Consider the following 19,578-nt stretch of genomic DNA (forward strand, 5'->3'; position numbering starts at 1 on the left):
ATTGCCTGGTATTTCGGGGCTGGACTGACCTTACTTGGCGGGATCAGACTGATATACTTCAGGAAAGTTTTCTTCTGTGAAAAGCACACTGGTCTAAAAGAGGCTGCTTCCGGGTGGTAAATCGCCATAGAACAAGCCACTGAGCTGTTGTTCGTTCCTGGTAGAGCGCTTCTCTCTTTGTATGCAAATTATTATGACCCTGGGGAAGTCTCCCTATGGGTGATGGGGGAAACCAGACGTGGACTCCTTGCCCAGTGTGCTTAGAGGAATGTGGCTGCACCTCACTGACGAGGCCCATAGGAGGCCGAAACGATCGTCTGGGGTTGTCATGTTCCTTGTTCAGAGGAGAATTGCCTGGTATTTCGGGGCTGGACTGACCTTACTTGGCAGGATCAGACTGATATACTTCAGGAAAGTTTTCTTCTGTGAAAAGCACACTGGTCTAAAAGAGGCTGCTTCCGGGTGGTAAATCGCCATAGAACAAGCCACTGAGCTGTTGTTCGTTCCTGGTAGAGCGCTTCTCTCTTTGTATGCAAATTATTATGACCCTGGGGAAGTCTCCCTATGGGTGATGGGGGAAACCAGACGTGGACTCCTTGCCCAGTGTGCTTAGAGGAATGTGGCTGCACCTCACTGACGAGGCCCATAGGAGGCCGAAACGATCGTCTGGGGTTGTCATGTTCCTTGTTCAGAGGAGAATTGCCTGGTATTTCGGGGCTGGACTGACCTTACTTGGCGGGATCAGACTGATATACTTCAGGAAAGTTTTCTTCTGTGAAAAGCACACTGGTCTAAAAGAGGCTGCTTCCGGGTGGTAAATCGCCATAGAACAAGCCACTGAGCTGTTGTTCGTTCCTGGTAGAGCGCTTCTCTCTTTGTATGCAAATTATTATGACCCTGGGGAAGTCTCCCTATGGGTGATGGGGGAAACCAGACGTGGACTCCTTGCCCAGTGTGCTTAGAGGAATGTGGCTGCACCTCACTGACGAGGCCCATAGGAGGCCGAAACGATCGTCTGGGGTTGTCATGTTCCTTGTTCAGAGGAGAATTGCCTGGTATTTCGGGGCTGGACTGACCTTACTTGGCGGGATCAGACTGATATACTTCAGGAAAGTTTTCTTCTGTGAAAAGCACACTGGTCTAAAAGAGGCTGCTTCCGGGTGGTAAATCGCCATAGAACAAGCCACTGAGCTGTTGTTCGTTCCTGGTAGAGCGCTTCTCTCTTTGTATGCAAATTATTATGACCCTGGGGAAGTCTCCCTATGGGTGATGGGGGAAACCAGACGTGGACTCCTTGCCCAGTGTGCTTAGAGGAATGTGGCTGCACCTCACTGACGAGGCCCATAGGAGGCCGAAACGATCGTCTGGGGTTGTCATGTTCCTTGTTCAGAGGAGAATTGCCTGGTATTTCGGGGCTGGACTGACCTTACTTGGCGGGATCAGACTGATATACTTCAGGAAAGTTTTCTTCTGTGAAAAGCACACTGGTCTAAAAGAGGCTGCTTCCGGGTGGTAAATCGCCATAGAACAAGCCACTGAGCTGTTGTTCGTTCCTGGTAGAGCGCTTCTCTCTTTGTATCCAGAACACAATGAACTTACACGAGTACCATCAAAAGTATCAGATTTTACAGTAACATTTAGAAGTAATCTTGTTTATTATTTTAGGTCATAGTGATATGAAATCCAAAATGTTTCTTTCATAATTCTGACAGAAAACAACTTTCCAATTTACTTCTATTATTTAATTTGCTTAATTCTCATGGTATCCTTAATAGAAAAGCATACCTAGGTATGATCAGGAGCTGCAAAGCATTACCGGGAGCTAGCTGCTGATTGGTGGCTGCACATAAATGCATTGGTTTACCAGATGTGTTCAGTTAGGTCCCAATATTGCATAACTGTTCTTTCAACAAAGGATGCCAAGATAATTAAGAAAATTTTATAAAATAATTAAATTGGAAAGTTGTTAGAAATCACATGCTCTGTCTGAATCATAAAAGAGAAACATGTGGGTTTTATGTCCCTTTAACAAATAATATTGCTGAACAGAACTCACAGAAAATGACGTTGTTTGTAATATCTAAAATGATTTTAATAATGTGCTGTTAAAGGGACAGTCATGTCAAAATTAAACTTACATGATTCAGATTGGGCATGCAATTTAAAACAACTTTCCAATTTACTTTAATCACCAAATTTGCTTTGCTGGCTTGGTATTTTTTGTTAAAAGCTAAACCTAGGTAGGCTCAAACTGATTTCTAAGCTGTTGAAGGCCGCCTCTTATCTGTCACGCTCCGCTCCCGGATATCCCGGCGGTTCTCCCTGTGTGCCTAGTTGTCTAGCAACGTCTCGCTCATTCTGAGCCGTCCCACTCGGCTGACGTCAAGCTGACTTCTTATTCCAGTAACTCGATCCTCTGGTGCCCGTTTGTTTGCTAAACCTTTGTGGCTGTCGTGAGTACTCTGAAACTTTTGCTATTTGTCTTATGTTCCTGAACCTTTGCCTGAACGACCACGCTGTTGCTTAACTCTCAAACTGCCTGATTACAAGTTGCCAAACTCTGCATTACTGACCACGCTGTTGCTTAACCCTCAAACTGCCTGATTACAAGTTGCCAATCTGCATTACTGACCGTATTATTGTTTAACCCACTATCTGCCTGATTTCAAGTTGTCTAATTCTGCACCTTGGGTTCTATTGTGGTCTATTCCTGAACTGCTTGATTATAATTTCCAAGTCTGAGGTTTATTCTTCTGCTATCAAGTTCTCCATTATTCTATCCAGAGGACTCAGATCAACACTGCTTCATATAGCGAGTACCTTGTTTTATAGAAGTTGTCGTGGGGTCACGTCCTGGATTAAACTCAGAGTGCTAGGGTGTTATTTTAGTTCGCCCTAGCATTTGGGTCTTCTGCTGGACATTACCTAACCTGGCATTATCTCAGTGCATTTTGACAGTTTTTCACAGCTACCTAGCGCTAGTTCACGTGGGCCAAATAGATAACATCATGCTCACCCCTGTGGTTATATTTATGAGTCAACCTTGATTGGATAAAATGCAAGTCTGTTAAAAGAACTGAAATAAGGGTGTAGTAAGGTCCCAGAAGTTAAACGTGTATTAATATAACATTGCTGGTTATGTTAAACTGGGGAATGGTTAATAAAGGAATTATCTATCTTTTTTTTAAAAAAAAATTATGGAGTAGGGGGGCGGAGCTAACTCTGGAGCAGAGTGGTCGCACATCACGGCAGCTCTGGCTATATTATATATAAAAAAAAACTAGTTTAGTGACCGCTCAGGCTCCTATGCTCTACTATGATTGTGTACTTAAAGGCTTCAGTGATCTATCCACTTAGAATCAAGGAGAGGAACGCTCTGTGGAGGGAACCCCACTGCTCTATGACCTTTCTTGCAGATCGGAGAATTCGGGAGAGGCCATCTTCCCTTCCACATGGCGTCCAACGTGTGGAATAAGTCCAGCTAACTGCTGCTATACTGCCTCCTATAGTGATAAATATTGAACAACCGCATCATGGCATCGGCAGCATACATCGAAGAAGAGATTAACAACCTCTTCAACGCTTGCAGAACTGTATTTGAATGCGAAATCAAACGGATGACTCAACCTGAAGCAGCAGTGTCTGTGGTACTTGACGCCTATACTCACACCTCCGTAACCGGCTATAAAGGTGGCGACACTCTGGGGCCCCAGTGTCTGCTACCTACTCTCTGTGCTATATAGAGCGCTACAGAAACAGTTCCCACAGCAACAAACCAACCTGAAAAGTCGGACAGTGAGAACATGCAGTATGAGACGGAGTATTTCACTAGTCATTCTGATTTTTGTGTAGCAACAGACCAAACTTTCTATACTGTTCAAACGGAAATTTCAACTGTTCGGAAGCATACAGAAAAGAGTCACTTCCAATTTGCGAGAGGCATCTACCCATGGAAAACACTTGGCGACATTCTACAAATGGCAAGCGATCTATTGCAAGGCCCCTTGTAACGAGCAAATCCAGGATATGGGGGGCACAGCCCCTACAACGTTATGTGTAGTACATGCACCAGGAACACTGATATATTCTACTGTTTGGAGTGGGTATGTAAAACTACAAGGGAGCTGGAGATACTTAAGTTGCGGGAGTACCTTCTTTGTTTACAACTCTCAAGCGGCTCATACATCTCACTAAAAGCGGGTGTGGGCTAGAATGTTAATCAGATGGGGGTACATAATGCGTACTCGATCTGAAATGTTGGAATGACTCGAAACTGTCTCAATGCCGCTCCCTGGTCGGTACAAACAGTTGGGGTAGGATAAATTACATATTTGAAGGACAGTATCTGCAGCTATGTATTCTAACAACTGACATAGACTGGATCTCTGCGGATTGCAAAGATTTATGCCTTAGTAATTTATGTTTAGCTCCTTCTAAATGTTATTCATATTACACTACTTAGTACTATATCACTAGTTAGTTTGTAATGTTTCTACCCAAAGCTTTGTATATTTTTTATTGTTAAAGGAAGAATGTTTAAGCTGAACCTGATGCTCCAGTTACACTGAAATAGTCATTCTCAATACTATGAGTTTACTAGGAATTTCTTATAATGCATTTGACATTTATGTGTTGCTATACAGAACCTACTTTCTTAGTTGATATTATCTATATATTTTTATAAAGCAATATGGTTCTGTGCCAGTGCATATGCTTTAAAGTATCCCAACTCCATAAATACAACCACAGCACATTAGTAATCCTGTACTATACACAGCAGAGGAGAAAGAGTGTTCTTATTTTGTCTTGAATACATAGATATTGCCCAGTGCTTCCCCTTAATTGATAGCCCTAAAGGTTAGATGTTTTGCACATTATTCCCAATTCATGTGTGGTGGGGGTACCTCCTCATAAGTCACGGAGAGAAAAAAAAAAAGAGAAAAAGAGAAAAAGAAAGAGAGAAAGAAAGAGAGAAAGAAAGAAAGAGAGAAAGAAAGAAAGAGAGAAAGAAAGAAAGAGAGAAAGAAAGAAAGAGAGAAAGAAAGAGAGAAAGAAAGAAAGAGAGAAAGAAAGAAAGAAAGAAAGAAAGAAAGAAAGAAAGAAAGAAAGAGAGAAAGAAAGAAAGAGAGAAAGAAAGAAAGAGAGAAAGAAAGAAAGAGAGAAAGAAAGAAAGAGAGAAAGAAAGAAAGAGAGAAAGAAAGAGAGAAAGAAAGAAAGAGAGAAAGAAAGAAAGAGAGAAAGAAAGAAAGAGAGAAAGAAAGAGAGAAAGAAAGAGAGAAAGAAAGAGAGAGAGAAAGAGAGAAAGAAAGAGAAAGAAAGAGAGAAAGAAAAAGAAGAAAAAGAGAGAAAGAAAAAGAAAAAGAAAAAGAGAGAAAGAAAAAGAAAAAGAAAGAGAGAAAGAAAAAGAAAAAGAAAGAGAGAAAGAAAAAGAAAAAGAAAGAGAGAAAGAAAAAGAAAAAGAAAGAGAGAAAGAAAAAGAAAAAGAAAGAGAGAAAGAAAAAGAAAAAGAAAAAGAAAAAGAAAGAGAGAAAGAAAGAGAGAAAGAAAGAGAGAAAGAAAGAGAGAAAGAAAGAGAGAAAGAAAGAGAGAAAGAAAGAGAGAAAGAAAGAGAGAAAGAAAGAGAGAAAGAAAGAGAGAAAGAAAGAGAGAAAGAAAGAGAGAAAGAAAGAGAGAAAGAAAGAGAGAAAGAAAGAGAGAGAGAGAGAGAGAGAGAGAGAGAGAGAGAGAGAGAGAGAGAGAGAGAGAGAGAGAGAGAGAAAGAGAGAGAAAGAGAGAGAAAGAGAGAGAAAGAGAAAGAGAAAGAGAGAGAGAGAGAGAGGGAGAGAGAGAGGAGGATGATAGAGATATTATATATAAAATATATACACACCCACTCACTGGCCACTTTATTAGGAACACTTTGCAAGTACCGGGTTGGACCCCCTTTTGCCTTCAGAACTGCCTTACTTCTTCGTGGCATAGATTCAACAGGGTGTTGGAAACATTCCTCAGCCATTTTGGTCCATATTGACATGATAGTATCACGCAGTTGCTGCAGATTTGTCAGCTGCACATCCATGATGCGAATCTCCCGTTCCACCACATCCCAAAGGTGCTCTATTGGATTGAGAAATGGTGACTGTGGAGGACATTGAAAGTACATTGAACACATTGTCATGTTCAAGAAACGAGTTGTAGATGATTTGAGCTTTGTGACATGGTGAATTATCCTGCTGGAAGTAGCCATCAGAAGATGGGTACACTGTAGTCATGAAGGGATGGACATGGTCGGCAACAACACTCAGGTTGGCCGTGGCGTTTAAACAATGCTCAATTGGTACTAAGGGGCCCAAAGTGTGTCAAGAAAATATTGCCCACACCATTACACCACCAGCCTGAACCGTTTATAAAAGGCAGGATGGATCCATGCTTTCATGTTGTTAACACCAAATTCTGACCCTACCATCTGAATATTACAGTTTAAATCGAGAATCATCAGACCAGGCAACATTTTTTCAATCGTCTATTGTCCAATTTTGGTGAGTCTGTGCAAATTGTAGCCTCAGTTTCCTGTTCTTAGCTGACAGGAGTGGCATCCGGGGTGGTCTTCTGCTGCTGTAGCCCATCTGCTTCAAGGTTTGACATTCAGAGATGTTATTCTGCATACCTTGGTTGTAATGAGTGGTTATTTGAGTTACTGTTGCCTTTCTATCATCTCAAACCAGTCTGTCCATTCTCCTCTGACATCAATAAGGCATTTCCATCCACACAACTGCTGCTCACTGGATATTTTCTCTTTTTCGGACCATTCTCTGTAAACCCTAGAGATGGTTGTGCGTGAAAATTGAACAGGTGTACCTAATAAAGTGGCTTGCGCGTGCGTATATATATATATATATATATATATATATATATATATATATATATATATATATATATTTATATTATTTTTTATTATTATTATTTAAATGGGAAAAAAATAAATAAAATGCAAACAAACCTTCATTGGCAGAAAATTTCATCAGAAGAACACGGCTTGATCCAAGGCTAACAAAGGCAAATCCAAGGAGAAATGTCTGCACGGAAGACTTTGAGATCCATGCTGTGTTGAAACAGCCTGTGTATCTTATTTTACCCATTTTAATTCCAGCATATCTAATTTACTATAAATTAAAAGAAAAAAAATGTGCATATTAAAGAATTAAATATAAGAATGTACTGATTACATTTGAGATTAATTGGCTTTTTATTTTATGCACCTATTTGCCATCTTTATTCAGAATTATTCAAATAGGAGTTGCTTCAGTAATACATAAACAAAGATGCTAGAGTATTGCAATATATAGAGTTAGCATTACAAGCTTCCTTGGGTCTTGGGCAATATAGACACATGTTATGCAACAAAGACTTCACATGAATATTTTAGTCCATTTCAATTAATGGAGAATTAAAATAAGGAATAATCTGTGGTCACCTCTATTAAAATTGCTTCCTTTTTTTCCCCTTAAAAGCACCAAAGGCATTGTTGTCTACAGAACTTTACACTTCCCTCCAAATAAATGCTTCCATGAATCATTGTTGTATCTTGCCCAGAATGACTGAATGTGCCAGAGACAAACGTAACTTGAATTTGGAGGGTACTGGAAAGTTCATGATGACATCACGATCTGGGCTGCATATGGTGCCCAATCACAAAAGGCTCACTAGTTGGATACAACAGATGCTATTCAGCAGTGACTAGATGCAGCCCAGATTGTGATGTCATAAGTTAGCAGAGCTTGGCAGACATTTCAAAGTGGCCAGAAACGATATTCATCTTAAAATAGCTTTTTCTTCTTAATATGAGGAGAGTCCACGGCCTTCATTCCTTACTGTTTGGAAATACTGAACCTGGCCAACAGGAGGAGGTAAAGACACCCCAGCCAAAGGCTTAAATACTCCCCCCTACTTTCCTCATATCCCAGTCATTCTTTGCGTTTTGTCACAGGAGGTTGACAGAGAAGTGTCAGAAAATTCAGAGTAGTTCCTTAGGTAGGGTATCAACCCTTTGAAATGGGACTGTCAGCCTCTCAGTGAGAGCATTGACGAATGTTAGAGTCTGGAGATGCACGGAGAGTCTTTCTGTGAACCCATCCAGATTTGCATTAACAGCTCCTAAGAAATCAGTGTTGACTAGTTTTACTGCCTGCTTCCATCACTCAAGTCCATGTCAGGAGTGATGCTACAAGACTGTCAAACTTGAGAGGCTGTGTTTCTTTTCCACAGCATAGATTCCGGTAACATTGTTTAATTTTTTATACACATGAGATAACGCAAGAAGACAGGGGATTAATCAAATAATTTATTTTATTACGATTATGCTGCGACATGTGTGAGATGGGGCTCAGGCAGATGTTGGAACGTACAGGTTTTACTTTCGTTTCGGAAGCTGCGCAGCCTGTAGGCTTGGTGCTTTTTTTTTCCTATAGCAGGGGCGGTCCTGCATTGCGCAGCATGTGACCAGGTGTGGTTACAATGATTTCCTCTTTCCTGACCGTGCGGTTTACCAGAGAAGAAACGGTTTCTCTGTTTGGCCTGGGTCATAGGAGGTGGTGAGTGCCCCAGCCATTGGGGGTATAAAGGTGCCATTTTATCTTATTATCTATAGTCTGCTTTATAAGTGCAAGCTATGGAGGATTCTGATGCGTTGGAGGCTACTCCTTCTTTACCTAAATCTAATACCGGTCTATATTGTGAGGAGGCCACGGTATACCCGCCTGCTCAATTATGTCCCCCATGCCCTGATAAAGTTATCATATCAAAGAAAACAAGTGGCAGTGTCTACGGTCTTTAGTGCTCTACCTCGCCCTGCTAAGCGAAAGGTTAAATATTGTTATCCTTCCCAGGGGTCATCTACTAGCTTATTGGATCTATCTAATACACGATTATCCGATGATGAAGGTGCCTCTGAAACTTCAGAGAGTACTCTTTCTGGGTCGGAATCTGCTGCCTCTAGGCCTTAAGCTGCGGAGGAACCAGACTTTAGATTTAGGGTTGAGCATTTACGTTTTCTGTTGAAGGAAGTTTTGGCTACATTAAAGGTTCCAGAGCAACCTTTGATTCCTAAATTAGATAAGGTCTACAAGGACAGAGTTGTACACTGACTTTCCCAGTTCCCGTAAAGATGGTGAATATTATTAAGAATGAATAGGACAGAATTGGTTCTTCATTTTCCCCTTCTTTTAAAAAAATTGTTCCCGGTCCCGGACTCTCAATTGGAGTTGTGGGGCTCCATCCCTAAGGTGGATGGTGCTACTATCTCCACGTTTACTAAACGCGCTACTATCCCGCTTGAGGATAGTTCGTCTTTTAAAGATCCCATGGATAAGAAAATAGAAACTCTGTTAAGAAAGATGTTTCAACATACTGGATATTTATTGCTGCAGTTGCTGGAGTGGCTACCTACTGGTGCAACTCCTTATCTGAATTAATAGAGGAGGAGGGTCCCCTCAACATCATTCAGGAAAGGATTAAGGCCTTAAGGGTGGCTAAGTCATTTATTTGTGATGCAAATTATTCACCTGAAAGCCAAGGTTCAAGGTTTTTCTGTTCAAGTCCATAGGGTACTCTGGCTGAAGCCCTGGTCTGTGGACAGGACTTCGAAGTCAAGACTTCTTTCTCTCCCATTTAAGGGAAAAAACTATTTGGTCCAGGCCTGGACTCAATTATCTCCACAGTTACTGGAGGCAAAGGTGCCCTGTTACCGTAGGATAAGAAGAACAAACCTAAGGAACAGGGTCCCAATTTTCGTTTGGATAAATCCCAACGTCAGCAACCCTGCGCAAAGCCAGAGCAATCCAAGGGGACTTAGAAGCCGGCTCAGTCCTGGAACAAATCCAATCAGAGCAAGAAGCCCGCCAAGTTAAAGTTGGCATGAAGGGGCGACCTCCGATCCGTCTCTGGATCATGTAGGGGGCAGACTGACGCTCTTTTCGGTAGCTTGGTTTGCGGACGTACAAGACCCGTGGGTCATCGCTCAGGGATACAGGATAGGTTTCAAGTCTCATCAACCCAGGGGCAGATTCCTCTTGTGAAACCTGTCTTCAAGGCCAGAAAAGAGAGGCCTTTCTGGGGTGTGTGAGGGATCTCTCCTCCCTGGGAGTCATTGTCCCAGTACCTCTTGCAGAAAGAGGTCTGGGATATTATTCAAACCTTTTTGTAGTCCAAAAGAAGGAGGGAACTTTACGCCTGATTCTGGACCCCAAAGTGCTTAAACAAATTCCTTTCTGTCCGCTCGTTCAAGATGGAGACAATAAGGTCCATCCTTCCGTTAGTTCAGGAAGGACAGTTCATGACCATGATAGATCTGAAGGACGCTTAACTTCACGTTCCAATACACAGGGAACACTTCAAGTTCCTAAGATTTGCGTTCCTGGACCAGCACTTCCAGTTTATTGCACTTCCGTTTGGTCTAGCTACTGCTCCAAGAGTCTTTACAAAGGTTGTGGGGGCTCTACTTGAAGTGAAAAAGGGTGTGTGTACAAGCGCTAAGGTAATCCCCAAGCTGTATCCAAACAGAGATCCTAACCAACCTCCAAAAAATATGCACAAGTAGTAAGAAGTGAATACAGCGCCAACAAGAGGCCAAGGGATAAATATACTCACAGAGAGATAAAAGAAGATTATTTAATGAACCATGTTAAAAAGCATCAGTAATAAAAGACTATATATAAAAAATGTAAAAAGCACATATAAATAAAATTACAAATACAGGAATATCTTACAGAAGCGGCTCAAAGGGCCAAAGCTGATAATTACAATAAAAACAGAGGTAATAACAGGTGATCAGTGTGAGTGGTACACCAGAATAAGAGTGTATACTAATAAAACAGAATTAGCCTAAGTACAACTGTAGCAAGTGCATCAAGCAAAAAACTAATAAACAATAATACAAACAATAGTGTTCAAAATTAGTGTTACAAAAATAGTGTTCCAAAAAATAGAAAAATGCACTGCAGTGCAAAAAAAGGGGGGTAGCAAAATAATTGTATAGATACAATCAAATAGTGAGTGAGTGCAAATGGATATAAAAATGCTAGCTACTTAATCCAGTGAGGTTAAGATATAATTAAATAAAATACACAATATGCAATAACATAAAAAATAAAATACACAATATGCAATAACATAAAAAATAAAATATAAAATATAATCCAAAAAAGTATTCAAAAAGTTGATCAACAAATGTTAGTGAAGAACAAAAATAAGTCAATCAAAACAAAAAAATGGAAAAAATGGGTGATGAAAAGCAAGGTGAAAGTGAGGAAATTGATTCCTTCCAATGTTAGTTACTTTAACAGATCCAAATTCCTGAGTGTGGTTGCTGAAGTAGCTGATTGGATCCTAGCACCTGTCAGCTGCTCCTATAGTATCCTAAAAAGTGTCCCTGTAAAAAAAGAAATTCACAACATAGTGTATCCAATATGAGAATGAAGTAAAGATTAAAGTAATGCTTACCAATATGTCAACGCATTTCTGCCCTCAAAAAAGGGCCTTTCTCAAGACTAGAATATTGGTAATGGCAGCTGGCCTTATATACAGTTTAGAAGTAGCCTATATGGTAGTTTAATTGATTAATTGTATTGTTTGGGCGCCAAATCCCTCCACTTCCTGTGTAACATCTAAAAGATTCCCCCATAAAGTGTAGTATCACTTCCTGTGTAACATCTAAAAGATTCCCCTCCACTTCCTGTGTAACATCTAAAAGATTCCCCCATAAAGTGTAGCATCACTTCCTGTGTAACATCGAAAATATTCCCCTCCACTTCCTGTGTAACATCTAAAAGATTCCCCCATAAAGTGTAGTATCACTTCCTGTGTAACATCTAAAAGATTCCCCTCCACTTCCTGTGTAACATCTAAAAGATTCCCCTCCACTTCCTGTGTAACATCTAAAAGATTCCCCCATAAAGTGTAGCATCACTTCCTGTGTAACATCTAAAAGATTCCCCCATATGGCAAACCGGAAGTATATAAATTTTCCCGGATTAATTTTATACATATCTAAATATATAGGTCATTCAAAAGGCATGTATATGGCCTTAGATTTATCCAGTTGTTTCTTTCTCGATTGCCGGTATCTTTGTTTTGGCTTACCAGTTTCAAGCCCAATATCGGAGCTACCCGGTAGTGACGTAACCGTTGACGTCACTTCCGGTCCGGCGATATTACATAGACAAGCCGCTAGCAACATTAGCATGCTGTACAATGCTAATATATGCGGCTGTCAGTTACGCCTCCCATCTAGTATATTAAATCCTTAGAGAGCCCTGGGGATAAAGATGTCAGAACAATGCCCACCAATGTGTCAATAAAGGGGATAAGTGTCAAGGCACTATTGGCCCCCAAACGTTATAACGATAGATAAAGGCTATGTAATCACAAACATTGAGATTTACAAAAAACTAACACATATTTTATGTCAGTGGGACAAAGGAAACAATAAAAACAATAAAAACAATAACGGCAAGTATTTTTGGAAATTAAATAACGGTTTTGTTATCTATTTCTCTTAAGTCCAAAGGGGTCAGATAATATTTTCTTTCTATAGCCATATTTTATATATCCATCATTATACTAGTAGATGGATTGAATGATCTCAAATATTATAATATGTGTTAACATATTGTCAAAGTGTGTTTAAGATACACTGGTAGTGGATTAAGTGATCTTAAATATTATAATATGTGTTAACATATTGTTAAAATATTTTGAGATATGTTTGACATTTCATAAAGAGAAGAGAAGTTGTATATACTTTTATGGATCCTTCAATGTCATTGAGCCATGCTCAGATGGTAAGATCTCGCATATTTATAAGAAATAAAGTTATTTTAATATATTTTATAAAAGATCAGAATCATAGTGAGAGGAGGAAGAAATTAACCTGTGATGAATTATTTACAGAGGGCAAACTGCTTAGTTATTAAAAAAGTCCTAGAATGTATTTATATATATATATATATATATATATATATATATATATATATATATATATATATATATATACACCTCGTTTGCTCCAAAATTTGAGCATAGAGAATACAAAGTCCCAATAGAAACAATTTGGACTTAGTTGTCCATCTATCTGATATGTAAAATTAGTTATATGTATATAAAGATATAGATAAAACCAGGACATGGTATCTCATATTTAGCGAGAAATAAAAGGGATATGTACCTGATTCTGGTCGCATAAATATATTAGATTACAACGCCATCATAGTAATTGAATAAGGAAACTAGTGATAGCTGGACAAGTCCAGTGTATAAATTTCTATGTCAGAGAAAGAAACATTCAAGTGTATGCTCATGAATGTAATTAAGGGTATATATATAAAAGGGTATATAAATAGGAAACAGTCTACATTTGCTGTTTAATAGTTGAGAACTAGAACAATAGAGGAAAATAGAGGAAAAAGCCTTCTTCTTATGTTAATAGGATAACTGTATAGATGTCCACACTAATTGCTTTGAAGATTGAATCTGCAAAACCTACTTTTAAATCATTCTAACCCACAATTATATAGTATTGTGGAGCTTAGATTTTAATGGTGATCAGAAGATCAAACAGAAGATGGTAAACAAATATGTGGTAGGGTGAAGGGTAACCTTAAGCAGACAAAAATTGATACGCAATTAATGAGTAAAAATGGATGAACTTCTATATATTTGGGTGGAGGGCTACAATGCCTATATAATGAGACTTTGGATTGGATATATACGATACCAGACCTTCTATAAATTTAGGTCTTTATAAAGGCTAAATTGTGTAATAACCCAGAAGCTTTAAAACAGCGGGTTTATAGAATTCTAAATGATACATCACTATCTTATAAGTCTAGCTTGTGTCTTTATATAGACTAGTTGTTCAATAGCCCAGATGATTCAAAGGTCTTTTTGTTTTTTTTAAAAAGTCTTTGGAGAGGAATTTTATACTGTCTTATGAGGACATTGGCAGATACATATCATAAATTGAAGAGGTAGGTAAGATCCTCCCTATTATTCAGACCTTTCGGGTGTAAGCAGTCTAATAAGAAGATCCATTTGGATTCTGCTTTCAAGAGGCTCTTTTCAAAATTACCCCCTCTCCAGTTCTTGGCAACTTTTTGTATACCTATAAATTTCATGTCTTGTATTCTACCATTGTGCTTCGTGGCAAAATGTTTATAAAGTGTTGTTTCTTTATTTTGTTTTTCGATCAACAGTATGTGCTCTCTGAGCCTATCTCTGAGGCTTCTAGAGGTTTGGCCGATGTATTGGAGCCCACATGAGCATTCCATAAGGTAGATTATCCCCGTATTTTGACATCTAATCAGATCTTTGATAGTAAATTCTTCTCCAGTCTGATTGGACTTGAATTTTTTAGTCTTTACCCCTCTTCTGCATGCTTTGCAGGTGGGGCATGGAAAAAATCCCTTTACTGGTCTCCCCATTGCATCATGTGTATTGGTCTTCTTCTTCTTGGGTAGACTTGGTGCTAATCTATTTTTGAGATTTCCTGTCTTTCTATAAACGAATTTTGGCTGGTTGGGGAGTTTATCTCCAATAATGTCGTCATTTTTTAGAAGGTGCCAGTGTCTTTTAAAGATATTTTCAATGATGTATCGATTGCTGCTGTATTCTGTTATTAATGGTACATTTATAGCATCCTCTGTCTCATATTGCTTATGATCTTTGTATTTGGTTAACTCTTTCCTCTCCACCTGTCGTACTTCTATTTTTTGGTCTAGATGTTCCTCCTTATAACCTCTTTCCACAAATTTCTCTTTTAGTCGTCTCACTTGTTTTTCCCAGGTTTCGATATTTGAACAATTCTTTCGGACCCTTAGGAATTGGCTCTTTGGGATATTTTCTTTCCATTTCTCATGGTGGCAGCTCTCATAGTGTATATAGCTGTTACTGTCAACCGATTTGAAGTACGTAGATGTTTCCCATTTTCCGTTTAGAGCTTCTATTTTTAGATCCAAGAAGACGATTTCCTTAAAGTTCCAGTTGTAGGTGAACTTCAAATTCTGATGGTTTTGATTCATGACTTCAATTGTGTACAAGAGATCTTCTGTTGAGCCCTTCCAGACTATTAGGACATCATCAATATATCTGCGGTATAGGACCAGGTCCGCGCTCGCTGGGCATGAATCCCAGAAGATGCTCTCCCATCTTCCCATGTACAAATTAGCATAGCTGGGCGCGAACCTGGTCCCCATAGCTGTCCCGCAAATTTGTTGGTAGTACATCCCTTCATTGTTAAAATAGTTGTGTGTAAGAATGTACTGGATGCTATCCAATATGAATTTGGCCTGATCTTCTAACATCAGTGGATCTTTATCCAGAAACCATTTGATTGCCTCAAGTCCTTCTTTATGAGGTATGCTGGTGTATAATGCTGCTACGTTGCAGGTTGCAAGGATATAGCCTTCTTCCCATGGTGTGTTGTCGAAGATATTTAAGACTTGTGTTGAGTCTCTTAGATATGACGGGAGGGCCCTTACGTACTTCTGTAGATGTTGGTCCACATACTCCGATAAGTTGCTTGTGAGAGAGCCAATTCCAGAGATAATAGGACGACCCGGAGGCTTCGTTAAAGTTTTGTGTATCTTGGGTAAGTGATACAGTATAGGTGTTATAGGATGGTCAATGTCCAAATATCTGTGCTCTTTTTCGTCTAATATACCCATTGTTCTAGCTTTTGTTAACAGTTCTCTGAGTTCTTCTTGGAAACCTGTAGCGGGATTCTGTTTCAGCTTCAAATACGTTGTTGTGTCCTTTAATAGGCGTTGGTTTTCTGCCATATATTTATCTCTGTCCAGGATGACGATTCCCCCTCCTTTATCGGCTGGTTTTATCGTCAGTTGGTTATTTTCCTCAAGACTTCTGATAGTCTCTATGTGTTGCCTGGACAGATTTTGTCTTATCCTCTTCAATTTCTTTGGTTTGATATCTCTGATGTCTTTAGTAACCATGATCTCAAATGCATCAATGGCATTTCCATTTGCATAAGTAGGGTAGAAACTTGATTTCGGTTTCAATCCTGTATGTATATAGTTGTTCCCAGCATCAGCTGTAGTGTAGCTTTTTGGTGCCATGGATTCCAAAGGAGATTTGAGAAAGTATCTTTTTAAGGTTAATTTCCTTATAAATTCCTTTGTATTAGTAAACGTTTGGAATTTATCCAGGCTTCTAGTAGGAGCAAATGAGAGGCCGTATTTCAGAACTTCTCTCTCTTCTTTTTTAATGTCATGCCTGCTGAGGTTAAAAATGCCATCGCCAGAATTTATGTTCCTTCTGTTGTCAGAGATACTTGTTTCTATATCTGACTTAGAGGATGTAGCTATCTGTTGGAGATCCTTAATATATGGCTCCAGTCCTTCTTTATCATTTCTGTGCAGTACCTTTATTTTCTTCTTCGTTTTGCCCCCTCCACGTTTGCCTCTGATTCTCTTCTTCTTTGTTGTTTTTAGTTCAGACGTATTTGTTGTTGTTGTATTGTCTTGTCCTTTACTGTTGAAGGGTTCATTCTTAAAAAATGTGATGATGAGGCAATATGGTTCAGAGAATTCCCCAAGTTGGTGTCCACATCTGAAATCTTTTTTTGTGGTTGTTCACCCTGTTTGACGATTGTACCGGTCTTCTTAGATCCCTCCTTACCGTATGGTTCATGGGTTCTCCTTACGTATTCGTTGTGATTTTGATCATTCCTTGGTGCCTCAATGTTATCCTGATGTGTAGACTTATGTTTCGGAGTCCAATAGTGGTTGTTTTTCTCTTCTGTATAATAGTAGTTGTGAGGGTAATTTCCTTTTTCATCTTTATGATAGCTTCTTTGTGTCCCTCTCCTATGATTGCATGGTGAGTAGTTATTTTGACCATAGTTTCCTCTGTCTCTATAGTTATTCCTCTGAAATCTATGTTGGGAAGTTGGTCCCCATGGTTGTGCTGGGCTATCATAGTGCCTATAATAGGGTTCTGATCTAGAATATTGTGACCCCCAATGGTTTCTATTATCCCTTCTCTGATGGTATAGGTCCTGATAGTTGTCAGCCCCATTCCATTCGTATCGATTAGGGCTATATTCTCTATATGGCCTATTTCTCTGAGATCTATTCATATAGAATCTTGGAATTTGTGGACGAGGTCTATCAAACCTAACCTGCTGTGTTCTCTGATGTGTTCCTAATGGTGGATCTTCAGGAATTTGATTTGGTTGCTCTAGTGTGTCACCCTCCATATTGTTTCCACCAAAATTAAATTCTGTTTGATTCATTGTATCATCATTACCAACCTCATTTGTTTTTTTCTCATCTAGTTCTCTTCTCAGCTTTTTGGTTTTCTTTGTAATCACGTCTTCTCTAATTTTAGTGACTTTCTTGACTAAATTTACTTTTCTGTCAGTGATGTCAATACCTGAATTTTCTAAATTCATCAAAATTTGCTCATCCTCCTTTATTTCACTATCCGTTTCTTGCATTAATTCTTCCCTATAGTCTATAATAATGTTCATTAAAGTGACTGAGGCAATAGATAATGCCTCTGCCCATCTGATCGAGTATTTTGGTTTACATATAGGGAAAGCACAGTCTTTTGTGACTAATAGACCCTTAGGTACAATCTCAAGTTCAAGGCATTTCTTAAGAAATGATATATCAGCCTTATATTTTACCTCAGAAACCAATAGTTTTTCAAGGTTTTTGAAAATGGTTTGAACATCTAAACAGTCATCACCTTCTTTGTCAAAATATAAAGTGTCAAAATCAATCTCTTGTCTAATGGCACTGAAGGAATCCATAACCTCAAAGTGAGTAGATTCCAAAGCTGCTAGTACACTGGTTAGAAAGCATTGTTCTGACATCTTTATCCCCAGGGCTCTCTAAGGATTTAATATACTAGATGGGAGGCGTAACTGACAGCCGCATATATTAGCATTGTACAGCATGCTAATGTTGCTAGCGGCTTGTCTATGTAATATCGCCGGACCGGAAGTGACGTCAACGGTTACGTCACTACCGGGTAGCTCCGATATTGGGCTTGAAACTGGTAAGCCAAAACAAAGATACCGGCAATCGAGAAAGAAACAACTGGATAAATCTAAGGCCATATACATGCCTTTTGAATGACCTATATATTTAGATATGTATAAAATTAATCCGGGAAAATTTATATACTTCCGGTTTGCCATATGGGGGAATCTTTTAGATGTTACACAGGAAGTGATGCTACACTTTATGGGGGAATCTTTTAGATGTTACACAGGAAGTGGAGGGGAATCTTTTAGATGTTACACAGGAAGTGATACTACACTTTATGGGGGAATCTTTTAGATGTTACACAGGAAGTGGAGGGGAATATTTTAGATGTTACACAGGAAGTGATGCTACACTTTATGGGGGAATCTTTTAGATGTTACACAGGAAGTGGAGGGATTTGGCGCCCAAACAATACAATTAATCAATTAAACTACCATATAGGCTACTTCTAAACTGTATATAAGGCCAGCTGCCATTACCAATATTCTAGTCTTGAGAAAGGCCCTTTTTTGAGGGCAGAAACGCGTTGACATATTGGTAAGCATTACTTTAATCTTTACTTCATTCTCATATTGGATACACTATGTTGTGAATTTCTTTTTTTACAGGGACACTTTTTAGGATACTATAGGAGCAGCTGACAGGTGCTAGGATCCAATCAGCTACTTCAGCAACCACACTCAGGAATTTGGATCTGTTAAAGTAACTAACATTGGAAGGAATCAATTTCCTCACTTTCACCTTGCTTTTCATCACCCATTTTTTCCATTTTTTTGTTTTGATTGACTTATTTTTGTTCTTCACTAACATTTGTTGATCAACTTTTTGAATACTTTTTTGGATTATATTTTATTTTTTATGTTATTGCATATTGTGTATTTTATTTTTTATGTTATTGCATATTGTGTATTTTATTTAATTATATCTTAACCTCACTGGATTAAGTAGCTAGCATTTTTATATCCATTTGCACTCACTCACTATTTGATTGTATCTATACAATTATTTTGCTACCCCCCTTTTTTTGCACTGCAGTGCATTTTTCTATTTTTTGGAACACTATTTTTGTAACACTAATTTTGAACACTATTGTTTGTATTATTGTTTATTAGTTTTTTGCTTGATGCACTTGCTACAGTTGTACTTAGGCTAATTCTGTTTTATTAGTATACACTCTTATTCTGGTGTACCACTCACACTGATCACCTGTTATTACCTCTGTTTTTATTGTAATTATCAGCTTTGGCCCTTTGAGCCGCTTCTGTAAGATATTCCTGTATTTGTAATTTTATTTATATGTGCTTTTTACATTTTTTATATATAGTCTTTTATTACTGATGCTTTTTAACATGGTTCATTAAATAATCTTCTTTTATCTCTCTGTGAGTATATTTATCCCTTGGCCTCTTGTTGGCGCTGTATTCACTTCTTACTACTTGTGCTCTACTTGAAGTGGCCAGAACCAGAGGCATAGCAGCAGAGCCATACTTGGACGATATTCTTGTTCAAGCCCCATCTTGTCGTCTGGCAGAGGATC

General features: G+C 38.9%; 1 protein-coding gene across 1 annotated transcript in view; it reads right to left on the reverse strand.

Moving 5' to 3' along the window:
* The window catches only part of SLC35A5 (solute carrier family 35 member A5), a 150,879-nt gene that overhangs the window by 125,719 nt on the left and 5,582 nt on the right, over positions 1 to 19,578 (reverse strand). Inside the window, exon 2 of the mRNA XM_053706503.1 lies at positions 6,980 to 7,142. Within this exon, the coding sequence (XP_053562478.1) occupies positions 6,980 to 7,118 (139 nt within the window). The 5' untranslated portion in view covers positions 7,119 to 7,142. The remainder of the gene's footprint in view (positions 1 to 6,979; positions 7,143 to 19,578) is intronic.

This window comes from Bombina bombina, chromosome 3 (assembly GCF_027579735.1).
Source record: "Bombina bombina isolate aBomBom1 chromosome 3, aBomBom1.pri, whole genome shotgun sequence".
Classification (NCBI taxonomy): Eukaryota; Metazoa; Chordata; class Amphibia; order Anura; family Bombinatoridae; genus Bombina; species Bombina bombina.